Source organism: Hyperolius riggenbachi, chromosome 2 (genome assembly GCF_040937935.1).
Source record: "Hyperolius riggenbachi isolate aHypRig1 chromosome 2, aHypRig1.pri, whole genome shotgun sequence".
Lineage (NCBI taxonomy): Eukaryota > Metazoa > Chordata > Amphibia > Anura > Hyperoliidae > Hyperolius > Hyperolius riggenbachi.
In genome coordinates this window covers 75301979-75316769 of record NC_090647.1, presented here as the reverse complement: position 1 = coordinate 75316769, position 14791 = coordinate 75301979, and the positions used below count along the sequence as shown (strand labels likewise).

The 14791-nt window shown below is 44.9% G+C and overlaps 1 protein-coding gene across 1 annotated transcript in view; it reads left to right on the top strand.

Moving 5' to 3' along the window:
• ATM (ATM serine/threonine kinase) overlaps nucleotides 1-12226 on the top strand; it is a 216521-nt gene extending 204295 nt beyond the window's left edge. Inside the window, 4 exon segments of the mRNA XM_068266920.1 lie at nucleotides 887-950; nucleotides 2795-2889; nucleotides 2891-2920; nucleotides 10405-12226. Of these exon segments, the coding sequence (XP_068123021.1) occupies nucleotides 887-950; nucleotides 2795-2889; nucleotides 2891-2920; nucleotides 10405-10588 (373 nt within the window). The 3' untranslated portion in view covers nucleotides 10589-12226.
• Nucleotides 12227-14791: the final 2565 nt, after the last annotated feature.

The window sequence follows — 14791 nt, the reverse complement described above, 5'->3', positions numbered from 1 at the left end:
GTTTACTGTACCAGAGTTTATTATGAGATTATACTGTAGATGGACCAAATACCATGTTTATTATAACAAAAGTTTTATTATATTAGTTTATATTTTACCAGGCGTTGCTCCCATAGACTTATAATGGAGATTGGCTGGGACCTGGAGAGGCAGTTTACTATACCCAAATGTTTACTATACCAGAGTTTATTACGAGATTATACTGTAGATGGAGAATGATTGGAAAAGTTTTCTTGGGGAAAAGTGAGGGATGCCAAACAAGTGTATATATAATGTAGGAATGGGTACTAGCCTAGTTAAAGAGAACCCGAGGTGGGTTTGAAGAATATTATCTGCATACAGAGGCTGGATCTGCCTATACAGCCCAGCATCTGTTGCTATCCCAAACCCCCCTAAGGTCCCCCTGCACTCTGCAATCCCTCATAAATCACAGCCACGCTGCTGACAAACAGCTTGTCAGAGCTGGCTGTGTTTATCTCTATAGTGTCAGTCTGCTGCTCTCCCCGCCTCCTGCAGAACTCCAGTCCCCGCCTGCATCCCTTCCCTCCCTGCTGATTGGAGGGAAGGGACGGGGGCAGGGACCAGAGCTATGCAGGAGGCGGGGGAGCAGCTGAGACTGACACTACAGATGTAAACACAGCCTCACAGCATGGCTGTGATTTGCTGCAGAGTGCAGGGGGACCTTAGTGGGGTTTGGGATAGCAACAGAGGCTGGGCTGTATAGGCAGATCCAGCCTCTGTATGCAGATAACATTCTTTAAACACACCTCGGGTTCTCTTAAGGGTGTCATACAAAATCGGCGTCCACACATTGTGGTTTAGGGTCTTTTTCAATCTTTGTACCAGTAGAAAGTCATTTGCTGTAGCTTGTTGTTTCTATTTGTAGATGTTGTGAGAAGACCATGGAAGTCATGAGAAGCTCCCAGGATGCTCTGGTGACCATTGTAGAGGTGAGCCGGAACTCCTGCCGTTTCCTAACAGAAAGCCTGGGCTGCCTGCGGCTCTGATAGCGGGTAATATCTGAGTGGGAAGGTGTAACTTTTACAGATATCTGCTTCGTCCTCCTTTGCCATCTTCGTCATATCATTCACACCAATACAGAAGGCTTAATGAGAACAAACATCAGATCTCTGGGACTCCACAGTTCCTCCAAACAGGGTCACTTGCTTTGATGGGGTGTGATGGGGGCTGACTGAATCAGGGATTGTGTAGACATGCCTTAGCTCTCTGTCAAGCAGCGTGTTCTGTTGTATGGGGAGGGAATGGGAATGATGAACAATTTGGTGCACAGGAGAGAAGACCCCTTACATCTATGGACACCTCTACACACACTAGATCAGGCTCAACCAGGGTTCCTTGAGATTTTCCACTCCCGTGATAGTGGTGGGCTGTGAAAAGATTCAAGACTACCTCTTTGACGTCACTCATTGTATCACCACCAAGTGTGTGTGTGTGTGTGAAGTATAATAGAGCATATTATAGTAGTATAAATATAATATACTGTATAAAGAAGAACTACATTGGAGGTCAAAATAATGAGCATATTAATAAAAAGCAATAGAATAGGGATGCAGTATAAGAGAGCAGCACCATAATAAGTGTAATAAAGACTAACATTGCACTACTATAATAAGAAGCGCCTTAAGGAAGAAACCTGGAATGGGGGTGGAACAGGGTTCCTCAAGGGTAAAAAGGTTTAAAGTGAACCAGAGACGAAGCACCCTTGTGTATTTTACCATGTATATCAGTAAGAACATTAGAGAAAACACTTACCATGCTCTCTGTTTCACCCTCACTGCTAAAAGTGTCTGTTATCAGCAGTCACAAGAATCCCAGACTGAGCAATTAAATCTTGGCTTTGCTGTGAATGATTATTGCTGAGTCATTATAGCAAAGCCACAAGGGGGCAGGCTTGGGCTTGAAATAACACCACAGGAGACAGACTTAGCTATAATCTTTCTGTAGCAAAGCTAGACGGAGCAGCCTGACTTCTCAGTCGGGGGTTCTTATCAGAGGTGATAACAGTCAGATTACACAGAGAACAATGAAACAAAGGGCAGATTAGGTGTTTACTGTCATGTTCCCACTGATTTATAAGGTAAAATACAAGAGGGTGCTTCATCTCTGGTTCTCTTTAAGGAAAGGCTGCACTAGATTGTCACCTGACGTTAGTACACTTGTTTGTTTGAAAGATAATTTAGGGTATGTGTGCAGCTTTACCTTCTCTGAGACAAAAAATGTTTACACTAGAAGGTGACAAGAGAGCAGGTCAGGGGGCCAGATACAGTTGTTACCCTGACATGCGAATTGTGCAGGAAGTGGGGACTTCTGAGCAATGAGTCTTCACAGAGGCAAAGTAGATAATTCTGTTTAATTCCTGAGGGAGTTCTTGCAAAGGGGCAAGTATTTTTCTTACAGGATTATTAATATACACACTGCCTTAGGCCCCGTTCACACTGCACGCGTTTCCGAAACGCGTGCAGGTGGCCGACACGCACGACATCAGACAGTGCATAGAGTGCACTGTCTGATGTTCACACTGCATGCGTTCCGGACCTGTGCGGTCCGGGAGAACGCATGCTGCACGCATTTTTTGCCAAAACGTGTGGCTGTCCCATTCACTTTTCAGTGATGGGATCAGCCACGCAATGTATACAAACGCGGATGGCGTGCGTTCGTACGCGTTGCGTTCCGCATGCGTGCCCGTCCGCGTTTGTAATGTGAACGGGGCCTAACAACCAGACACTTCATACATGCCCCAGATAGTAATTGCTGATGCTCTTTAATTGGCCAGGTGCTGCTGTATGATCCCCTGTTTGATTGGACGATGAACCCTTTGAAAGCTCTCTACCTGCAGCAGGATGAAGCTGACCTCAATGCTACCACTGGCTGAGGATCCGGACTGCAACAGGAGCTCCAGGTATGGTAATCCTGCTTTGTATTATATACAGTATGTGTGGGCTATGTTCCACAAAGGTCTCTCCCATAAGGCAATGCAAGCCCTCCTCACAGCTGTGTTCGGTGTTGCCTCACCGGGAAACTCATCCATCTGCTGCCTCAGTGGAAGTCAGGATAGATCAGTGGTTAGCACTATTGCAGGGCAGACCTGTGGTCTTGGGTTTAACTTATATTCAGCACATTTATGTTTACAAAATTTTTGTATTGCCTTTTAAAAGCCATTTATAAAGTTGGGTATGTAACAGGGCGATCAGATGTTATTTTCCATGGGTCACCACTGTCACTGCCATCCTATAATCACTTAAAGTTGCAATCCCTGGCTCCATTCAGTTGGAGTAATAGATCAGCAGGGTTCTCCATTGTAGCCTATGGCATTCTCCACTGTGAAAGGTACGGCTCTCCTCTTTATAATATGGTAGTGCTCATGAAACTGCCATTAAAATTTGAAAGTGTTGATCCTGTAGAGGTGGTGATCTAAAGGAGCGTACACATGCCATACTGTAGCAAACGACAGGTCCGTCAGACCCTCCCGCTGGGTGGATGTTCTGCCGACAGTAGCACGTGTGTATACGCTGTCAGCAGACTGATAAGACCTTATCAGTCTGCTGACAGCGTGTAAACACGTGCTACTGTCGTCAGAACGTCCACCCAGCGGGAGGGTCTGACGGATCCATCATTTGTTACAGTATGGCATGTGTACGCCCCTTAACCACTTACCGACCGCCCACTGCACAGGGGCGGCCGCAAAGTGGATCCCGCAAGGACCGCCGTATGTACAATTGGCGACGGTCCTTGTACGGGCATGGGCGGAGCGATCGCATCGATGGCCGGAGATTTAGCCTCCAGCTCGCCGGCCACTTAGCAGCGCCGGCGGGCGGAGGAATACAAATCTCCGCCGGTCCATGCATATAATAGGCTTTGTAATGTATACAAAGCCTATTATACAGGCTGCCTCCTGCCCTGGTGGTCCCAGTGTCCGAGGGACCACCAGGGCAGGCAGCAGCCACACTAGTCTGCACCCAAGCACACTGACTTTCCCCCCCCCCCTGCCCCCTGATCGCCCACAGCACCCCTCAGACCCCCGCCCACCCCTAGACCCCTGTTTGCACCCAATCACCCATCAATCACTCCCTGTCACTATCTGTCGACACTATTTTTTTTAAATTCCCTAAACTGCCCCCTGCTCCCTCCTGATCACCCCCCCCACCCCTCAGATTCTTCCCAGACCCCCCCCCCTGTGTACTGTATGTCTCTATCCCCCCCTGTAATAACCCACTGATCACCTGTCAATCACCCATCAATCAGCACCTAACCTGCCCCTTGTGGGCAATCTGATCACCCACCCACACCAATAGATCGCCCGCAGATCCGACGTCAGATCACCTCCCAAGTGCATTGTTTACATCTGTTCTCTACCCTAAACACCCACTTATTACCCATCAATCACCCCCTATCACCACCTGTCACTGTAACCCATCAGGTCAGACCCTAATCTGCCCCTTGCGGGAACCCAATCACCCGCCTACACGCTCAGATTGCCCTCAGACCCCCCCTTATCAATTCGCCAGTGCATTATTTACATCTTTTCTTCCCTGTAATAACCGACTGATCAGCTGTCAATCACCCATCAATCACCCCCTGTCACTGCCACCCATCAATCACCCCGTCACTGCCACCCATCAATCAGATTCTAACCTGCCCCTTGTGGGCAATCTGATCACCCACACCAATAGATCGCCTACAGATCCGACGTCAGATCACCTCCCAAGTGCATTGTTTACATCTGTTCTCTACCCTAAACACCCACTAATTACCCATCAATCACCCCCTGTCACTGCTACCCATCAGATTAGACCCCTATCTGCCCCTAGGGCACTCAATCACCCACCCACACCCTCAGAACGCCCTCAGACCCCAGCCCTGATCACCTCGCCAGTGCATTGCTTGCATCTATTCCCCCCTCTAATCACACCTTTAGACATCCATCAATCACCTCCTGTCACCCCCTAGCACACCTACCCATCAGATCAGGCCCTAATTTGCCCCGTGTGGGCTCCTGATCACTCGGCCAAACCCTCAGATCTCCCTAAGACCCCCTTCTGATCACCTCCCCAGTGCATTGATTGCATCTATTTTCCCCTCTAACCGCCCCCTGAGACACCCATCAATCACCTCCTGTCACCCCCTAGCACTCCTATCCATCAGATCAGGCCCAATACAACCTGTCATCTAAAAGGCCACCCTGCTTATGACCGGTTCCACAAAATTCGCACCCTCATAGACCACCTGTCATCAAAATTTGCAGATGCTTATACCCCTGATCAGTCATTTTGAGACATTTGGTTTCCAGACTACTCACAGTTTTGGGCCCGTAAAATGCCAAGTGCGGTATAGGAACCCCACAAGTGACCCCATTTTAGAAAGAAGACACCCCAAGGTATTCTGTTAGGTGTATGACGAGTTCATAGAAGATTTTATTTTTTGTCAAAAGTTAGCGGAAATTGATTTTTTTTGTTTTTTTTTCACAAAGTGTCATTTTTCACTAACTTGTGACAAAACATAAAATCTTCTATGAACTCGCCATACACCTAACAGAATACCTTGGGGTGTCTTCTTTCTAAAATGGGGTCACTTGTGGGGTTCCTATACTGCCCTGGCATTTTAGGGGCCCTAAACCGTGAGGAGTAGTCTAGAAAACAAATGCCTCAAAATGACCTGTGAATAGGACGTTGGGCCCCTTAGCGCACCTAGGCTGCAAAAAAGTGTCACACATGTGGTACCGCCGTACTCAGGAAAAGTAGTATAATGTGTTTTGGGGTGTATTTTTACCAGGGCTGTGGAGTCGGTCCAAAAATCCACCGACTCCGACTCCTCAGTTTAGGATTCCACCGACTCCGACTCCGACTCCTCTAATTTGCATATTACAATTTTGTTGATTAAAAGTATGTAACATGAAATTCGTCTCTTAACTGCCAACGCTTAGGAATTTTACAAGACAACTGAAGTGAGAAGGATATGTAGACCACTATATTTATTCCCTTTAGACTAAAACTAGTCCTTGGTAAGAGTACTTGTAAAAGGTACAAACCGGAACAAAGAACATCTATCAGGCCCTAGGCAATGTAAGTGTGGGTACATGTAAGAATGATGTGCAGGTACTCTGCAGGGGAATGAGGAGATTGTAAACAGACAACACCTCTGTGTTCAATGTGCACAGCATTCTCAGTGGATTCCCTGCAGCTCTGTGGGGAGTGCATAGGTAGAGTATAGTACTACTGCGTAACAAAGTAAACCTGAGACAGATGAAATTAAAGTTTTATACATACCTGGGGCTTCCTCCAGCCGCCTTCAGGATAATCAGTCCCTCGTTCTCCTCCACCACCTGGATCTTCTGCTATGAGTCCAGGTACTTGAGCCAGTCAGGCGTAGTGCGCATGCACACACACTGCCGCCAGGAGCATACTACACCTGTGCAGCACTATTGCGCAGGTGCAGAATGTTCCTGGCTGTGGGAGCGGCATGCGGCCGGACAGCGCTGACTGGCTGAATTACCAGGACTCATAGCAGAAGATCCGGGTGGTGGAGGACAGCGAGGCACTGATTAGCCTGAAGGGGGCTGGAGGAAGCCCCAGGTATGTATAAAACTTTACTTTTCATCCGTCTCAGTTACCCTTTAATTTGTAGTCACCAAACCAAATTTTAATAACATATCAAATTATTTTATTTCATCAGCAAAGGGAGTGCATACATTTGCATAAATCAGCATCAATGCAGAATTATTTCCATCTCATTGACCATCTCTATTAGTGACACAGCTACACATCAGGCTTTATTCTTACAGCATAGATGTTATTTAGTATATATAAGAGATTCCTGTGTACACATCATATATACAGTCACAATCAGATATGTATATCTGACCTTAAAAATACGGGGACTGCTTTATTGAAGCAGCACAAGTATCTAATTTTGATTGATTTATTTCATTTTTGTGGACTAAGCATAGCTATTACTGTATATATACTGTATATATACATTATTTTTAATGACTTATCTGAGAAATAGAACATTTTATCATATTTTCTATTTTAATTACAGTTACAAATTCATTAGGAGTCGGAGTTGGAGCATTTTTTCCCGACTCCGACTCCAGGCACCCAAAATTGCCCGACTCCACGACTCCGACTCCGACTCCACAGCCCTGATTTTTACACATACCCATGCTGGGTGGGAGAAATCTCTCTGTAAATGGACAATTGTGTGTAAAAAAAAAAATCAAACAATTGTCATTTACAGAGATATTTCTCCCACCCAGCATGGGTATGTGTAAAAATACACCCCAAAACACATTATACTACTTCTCCTGAGTACGGCGGTACCACATGTGTGGCACTTTGTTACACCCTAAGTACGCTAAGGGGCCCAAAGTCCAATGAGTACCTTTAGGATTTCACAGGTCATTTTGCGACATTTGGTTTCAAGACTACTCCTCACGGTTTAGGGCCCCTAAAATGCCAGGGCAGTATAGGAACCCCACAAATGACCCCATTCTAGGAAGAAGACACCCCAAGGTATTTCGTTAGTATGGTGAGTTCATAGAAGATTTTATTTTTTGTCACAAATTAGAGGAAAATGACACTTTGTGAAAAAAAACAATTAAAATCAATTTCCGCTAACTTGTGACAAAAAATAAAATCTTCTATGAACTCACCATACTCCTAACGGAATACCTTGGTGTCTTCTTTCTAAAATGGGGTCATTAGTGGGGTTCCTATACTGCCCTGACATTTTAGGGGCCCTAAACCGTGAGGAGTAGTCTTGAAACAAGAATGACCTGTGAAATCCTAAAGGAAATCCTAAAGGTACTCATTGGACTTTGGGCCCCTTAGTGCAGTCAGGAGAAGTTGTATAATGTGTTTTGGAGTGTATTTTTACACATACCCATGCTGAGTGGGAGAAATATCTCTGTAAATGGACAATTGTGTGTAAAAAGAAAAAAATCAAACAATTGTCATTTACAGAGATATTTCTCCCACCCAGCATGGGTATATGTAAAAATACACCCAAAAACACATTATACTACTTCTCCTGAGTACGGCAATACCACATGTGTGGCACTTTTTTGCAGCCTAACTGCGCTAAGGGGCCCAAAGTCCAATGAGCACCATTAGGCTTTACAGGGGTGCTTACAAATTAGCACCCTCCAAAATGCCAGGACAGTAAACACACCCCACAAATGAACCCATTTTGGAGAGTAGACACTTCAAGGTATTCAGAGAGGGGCATGGTGAGTCCATGGCAGATTTCATTATTTTTTTTTTTTGTCACAAGTTAGCAGAAATAGAAACTACTTTTTTTTTGTCACAAACTGTCATTTTCCGCTAACTTGTGACAAAAAATATCTTCTATGAACTCACTATGCCTCTGAGTGAATAATTTGGGATGTCTTCTTTCCAAAATGGGGTCATTTGGGGGTATTTATACTATCCTGTAATTCTAGCCCCTCATGAAACATGACAGGTGGTCAGAAAAGTCATAGATGCTACAAAATGGGAAAATTCACTTTTTGCACCATAGTTTGTAAATGCTATAACTTTTACCCAAACCAATAAATATAGGCTGAATGGTTTTTTTTTTAATCAAGTCCACATTTTTCGTGCTGCATGTATACAGAAATTTTACTTTATTTGAAAAATGTCAGCACAGAAAGTAAAAAAAATCATTTTTTTGACAAAATTCATGTCTTTTTTGATGAATATAATAAAAAGTAAAAATCGCAGCAGCAATCAAATAGCACCAAAAGAAAGCTTTATTAGTGACAAGAAAAGGAGCCAAAATTCATTTAGGTGGTAGGTTGTACGAGCGAACAATAAACCGTGAAAGCTGCAGTGGTCTGAATGGAAAAAAAGGGTCTGGTCCTTAAGGGGGGTAAAGCCTACGGTCCTCAAGTGGTTAAGCTGACTGCCACTTTAACAGATCTGCTCATCTAACAAATCCCATTCATCATGTCTGGTGAATGGCTTAAAGGACCACTATCGTGAAAAATTTAAAATGCGTGTAAACATATACAAATAAGAAGTATTTTTCTTCCAGAGTAAAATGAACCATAAATTACTTTTCTCCTACTGTTGCAGTCACTTACAGTAAGTAGTAGAATTCTGACATTATCGACAGGTTTTGCACTAGTCCATCTCTTCATTGGGAATTCTCAGCATGGCTTTTATTCCTTACTAGTGGACCTAAGCCCGTTTAAAAATGGGCTAGGTCTGTCAATGCGCATGTGCCCGCCGCGCACGCACATTTCCGCCGAGCGTCCGCACGACATGCCCACCGGCCCGTCCGCCCCTTTGCGCGTCATCGCTCGCCGCGCGTCACTCTCCCTCAATGTCTCTGCGTCCCTGCACATGCGCAGAGTGCATGTGGGACACACACAGGGACACGGGACGCAGATACAGTAGGGTTTTATTATAGAGGATAAAGACATTCCCTGAAAAGGATATACGAGTATGCTGACCAGCCTCCCTGCTCGCTGCACACTATTCTGGCAGTTGGACGGAGCAACTGCCACTCACTAAGTGCATTTGAAAATAAACAAAACTTTGAGAATCCCCTATGAAAAGATGGGTTAGTCGAAAATGTCCAGTCATAATGTCAGATTTCTAGCACCTACTGTAAGTGACAGCAACATAGGAGAAAAGTAATTTATGACTCCTTTTACTCTGGAAGAAACATACTTCTTATTTGTATGTGTTTACATGTATGTTAAGTTTTACAATTTTTGCGACCTTTAAGGCCCATACACACAATCAACCAAACTGCCTGATTGTTGTCTGACTTTAGTCTTTTGGATGGCAATCAGGCGTGTGGATGAGCGCAAACGACTAAATGACCAACTGATAACAGGCAGTTTGCCCGATACTACTCACATGACTGTTGTGCTGATATCGTGCAATTGGCCGCCTGTGTACAAATCATTTTAATGACTTGATATTGTGCAGTACCTCATTCCGCTTGTGTGCGCAATATATAAATGAGTTGAATGTTTAGTTTGGTCATGTGGGCATACAGATCATGTCAACGTGTTGGTTGTGCAGTTGGTCATTTAGTCGGTCGTGTGCTTGTTGGACGACGTGTGTACGGGCTTTAGGGCCAGTTCAAACGGATGTCTCAATGGTGTTAAACAGCCGCTGTGCTTGTTCTTTAAACGCTGTCCACTCGAGTGAATCGGCAGTCTGAACAGCTGGTTCAATCTCCTGCCTGAACCAGCCCTTATTTGTCTGCTTTTAAATAAAACATTATTGGAGGTAAAACTGTAAGCAATACACAGTCACCTTCCTCTCGTGTAAATCTAGCGACATCTATGGCTTCAGCTTGGTTTCTTGTCATCGTTTTTGCATAACTGAATAGTTAATGACTTGCCCTCTTTCTCCTCCCTCCGCCCTCTAGTGGCGACACGCAGAGCTTTAACAAGGTGGCGGAGCGAGTCCTCCTCCGACTCCAGGAGAAGCTGAAGGGGGTAGAAGAGGGGACGGTGCTGAATGCAGAAGGACAGGTGAATCTGCTCATCCAGCAAGCTATGGATCCAAAGAACCTGAGCCGCCTATTCCCTGGATGGAAAGCCTGGGTGTAACGCCCACAGGAAGCAGGACAATAAGCCATAATCTCTATTGCACCTTTGTACAGAGAATGTATAGTGCTGTGGGGGATGTACAGGGGAGGTGGGATATATGGAGTAAGCTATATTTGTGCTGCACTTGTCAGTCTCGGAGGCTCATGAAGGACTTGTATAGAGGAGTTTCCAGATCTGGCTGCAGTCAGTACAGGCAGACCTCCTGCATGGAGCGCTAGTGCTCAGTGATTCCAATTAATACAGCAGCTGACTCCTATAGAGGTGGAATGCTTGAAGATATTCTCTATATAGTATTGTCTATATCTGGTATAAACCATAAAACACTAGAATTCTCTGCTGGGCAATATACTCGCAGGGCTCACTTAACACTGTGAGTGCCATGCAGGAAGTATGTTCCGGGCTTTGCACAAACAGACAGGGAAACCCAAGCCAGTTGCTTACCTGTACTTAGTACACTCAGTGATTTAAAGTGCATCAGAAGCGGACAAAAATTCCTCAAAATTGGATACATACTTCCATATTGGGAAGACAATGGGTAGTCCAGAGGCATCCCGGATCCTGCAGCCCAGTTTTCCAGCACTGGATACAGCTAAACCTATTCAACCAGAGCTTGTCCAATAGGCTTTCCCACATCTGGACTGGGCAGGCGAGGCTTTTTACCTCCATGCACTTGCGCTTAGTTCTACTGGCTATGTTCAGACATTACTTGTGCGTGCCCTGCCCAGATAGCCTCTGTATCATCCAGAGTCCTCCCACTACTGAGGAGGTGTTACTCCCCCCCCACAGGTTGCCTTAACTGTTTTTCTATGGTAACATGGTGTCCTGTCATCTAATGATTTCTGTCTGCATCCAGAGTGTACATGGACAGAACTACATTGCTAATGTTCTGCTAAGCAGGCACCATCATTTAATTTTAGACTTGCATCAAGAGTAACATCTGGTGTATGCTTACTATGGGCAGTAGATAATTTAAAATCCTTTGTGGGCATCCATTTTGTTAGCTGCTGTTATATCATCCGATTTGATGATGATTGGCTGCCAAGTCGACTGATGTATGGCCACCTTTAGAAGATGCTGTCTATTAAAGGCCCGGATGAAACATTCTTGTGAGTGAGAACACAGCACGCTGACATACAGTGTATTGTCCAACTGAAAATCCTCCAGTGACATCATTCCATCATATTTAAAATTATTTTTACTTAGAGGCAGGGAATCGGGGTTAGATTATAACACTGGAAGGTTCTGACCGATTGGGCTTTGAATAAAAGTTCATGTGGAAAAGGGAACACTGCTCACCACTCTGCCATATTCACCAGGAGCAGGACTAAGCACAGCCAAGCTGAACAGATATATAATGGGAGAGACCCACTCAACTGGATGAATAAAAGTCTGAGGCATGGCTATGATTAAGGAGCGATCCCTAGCTCCGATACGTATGAGCTAATATGCCTGTCTGTTTTATACTGACGTTTTTCCTATAAAGATCGGACTTTTACTCATCCAGTTGAGCAGGTCTCTCTCCCTATATATATTTGAAGAAAAGTTATTGGATACAATTTTTCCCAGGAGATAATTAAGTGAATAGTCCTAAAAAGTAGGTAAAAAGGTCATTGTAAACCTTTTTTTTTGGGGGGGGGGGGGGGGGGGGGTGTTTCCTTGCTTGCTGGAGGCTTGACATTTTATTGATAAGGTGTGAATCATCTTGAGTGTCATAACTCAGTTGAAAAGTTAATTGAATTTGGCCCATTGCTTCACAAATCTGGTCAAGATGTTAAAGAGAACCCGAGGTGGGATTTAATTATGTTAGTGGGGCACAGAGGCTGGTTGTGCACACTAACACCAGCCTCTGTTGCCCCATGGTGTGCCTCCATGTCCCCCCTGCACGCTGCTATACCCTCCGCAGTGCTAGCGACACACAGCGTGTCACCAGCACAATGTTTACCCATGCCGTGTCTGTTAGCGCCGCTCCCCCGCCTCCTCTGTATCGGCGCTACCCGCCCGCGTCCCTTCCCTCCGGCTGATTGGAGGGAAGGGACGTGGGCGGGTAGCGCCGATACAGAGGAGGCGGGGGAGCGGCGCTGACTGACACCGCATAGGTAAACATTGTGCTGGCGACACGCTGTGTGTCGCCAGCACTGCGGAGGGTATAGCAGCGCGCAGGGGGGTCCTGGAGGCACACCATGGGGCAACAGAGGCTGGTGTTAGTGTGCACAACCAGCCTCTGTGCCCCACTAACATAATTAAATCCCACCTCGGGTTCTCTTTAAGGAGATTGGGAAACCGTTTATATGACTTATCGGGCCGGGCCCCACCAGTGTACATGGCATGTGCTATAGCGGCACTCAGTGCCACAGAGGGAGCTCTCCTCTCTTCCATCATTTGGTTCTCTCATCAGCAAATGTAAGGAATAGAGAGATCGGAAGGTCGTTTACCTGATCCTTGGTGTGAAAACGATCGTGCTGCAGCACAGTATTTCTGCCAGACTTACAGCAAATGTTCACAGAGAGTCCCCAATTCAAGATCAAATGTTCTACTCACAAATAGATCATTCAGGTAGTGCCTAAGCTGATCAGCTCATGGCAGCTTCCACTCCAGGGTAAGACAGACACTTGAGCCCTCACGTTATTTATCTTTTAAACGTTGTATTTCGAAAGCGCCCCCCCGCATTTGGGGTGCTGCCATTTCTGGGTTTTGATGCATATTGTTGCTATGGTAACCGTGCCAGTGTTGGTACGCTTGTGATTATGTGCAGTCCCTGCCAGGGCACATCTAAATCATATTCCTGATCCATTTCCGTCTGGTTTCTGATCTGAGTGTTGGTTTGTATTCGATTTTTACATTCCATATATTCAATATGGTTTGAGTATGGTGCAGTAATTTCACTAGATGACTGCTGTGGTTTTATACACTGTGTATAAATGTGTTGTGTTATATTTGTTCTTTATGACCCTTTCACGTGTGGCCTTGCTAAATAAAGGAGAACCTTGTGCAGCCCTGAAACCATTGTCAAACGTTACATTGATCTATCATATGATATATAAAAATTGAGGATGTTTCTCCTTCATGGTGTGTGACCCTCCTCTGGATTCATATAACTGGTTTGCACCTGGTCGCTTCCTCATTGCTGCACTTCCTGTCCATCCCGTGTCCATTTATTGAACAGGAAATGCATTGCCGGAGCAGTGAAAGGGCACACACCTTAAGCATAACATCACCGCCCAAGAATTCCAAATGTCAAGAGCCTAAAGTGGTGTCCTGCACACATCTCCCTCCCCCCCCCCCCTTCTCCTCCATATGTCCGCTTATGGCCATGGAAGGAGGTCTTGAAGAATAATACTCGCCTTTCCTTACGATACTTGCTGCATGGTTCTCTGCACTGCAGGGCTGGGATGAAGGTCAGAGCCATACTAAGCATAGAGGAAATTTCTGAGGCAGGATTCCTCCCCTTCTATCCCAGGGTGTAAGAACACATTATACCAATAGTGGTGAGAGCTGGGTTGTAAATTGGCACATCTTTGGAAGAATTGCCCTATGCAAATGACATCAGCAACTGGAATAAATTGGACCTATTTAAAACTAATTACATAATGCAATTAATAATTTAAGTTCACAAAGTATAACTTAACTATGCAACAGAATGCTTGTTACTCTGCTATAATTAGATTTTCTATTTTAAAATAATAGTTAGAACTGTTTATTTGTCCACTGTGGAGGCAGCCATGTTGCAGTGATGTCACTGATTCCTGTTAGACTTGACTATATTTAGTGCTCAGGTTTGTTGTGTATGAGCTGCAGGAAAGGACGATGCGCTACCTCTGAAGTGACACCTGGTGGTGTAATCTGACATTGCGCCGTGCCGGTAGTATAATTCAGTATACCTGACACTGGGAACGGGAGGAGACTGGGTGCTAATAATAAAACATGTGGACAGGAAAGGTCCTGTGTAGTATAAATTAGATTGTTTTTTAACAAATGGTTAGGCATTTTTTCATGTATGAAGTACAAGAAGTCAGTTACATTTCTCTGCTGTATATTTTGTTACTATTAAAGCAATTACTGTAAAGAGAACCATTCATGTGTCTGTCTGGTTTTATAGTTTGGTGTACACAGGATATCAACAATGTTTTCTCCTTCCCTTTATTATTATTACTGATTTATAAAGCACCAACATTCAACTATTATTTAGGATGCATATGAAATTAC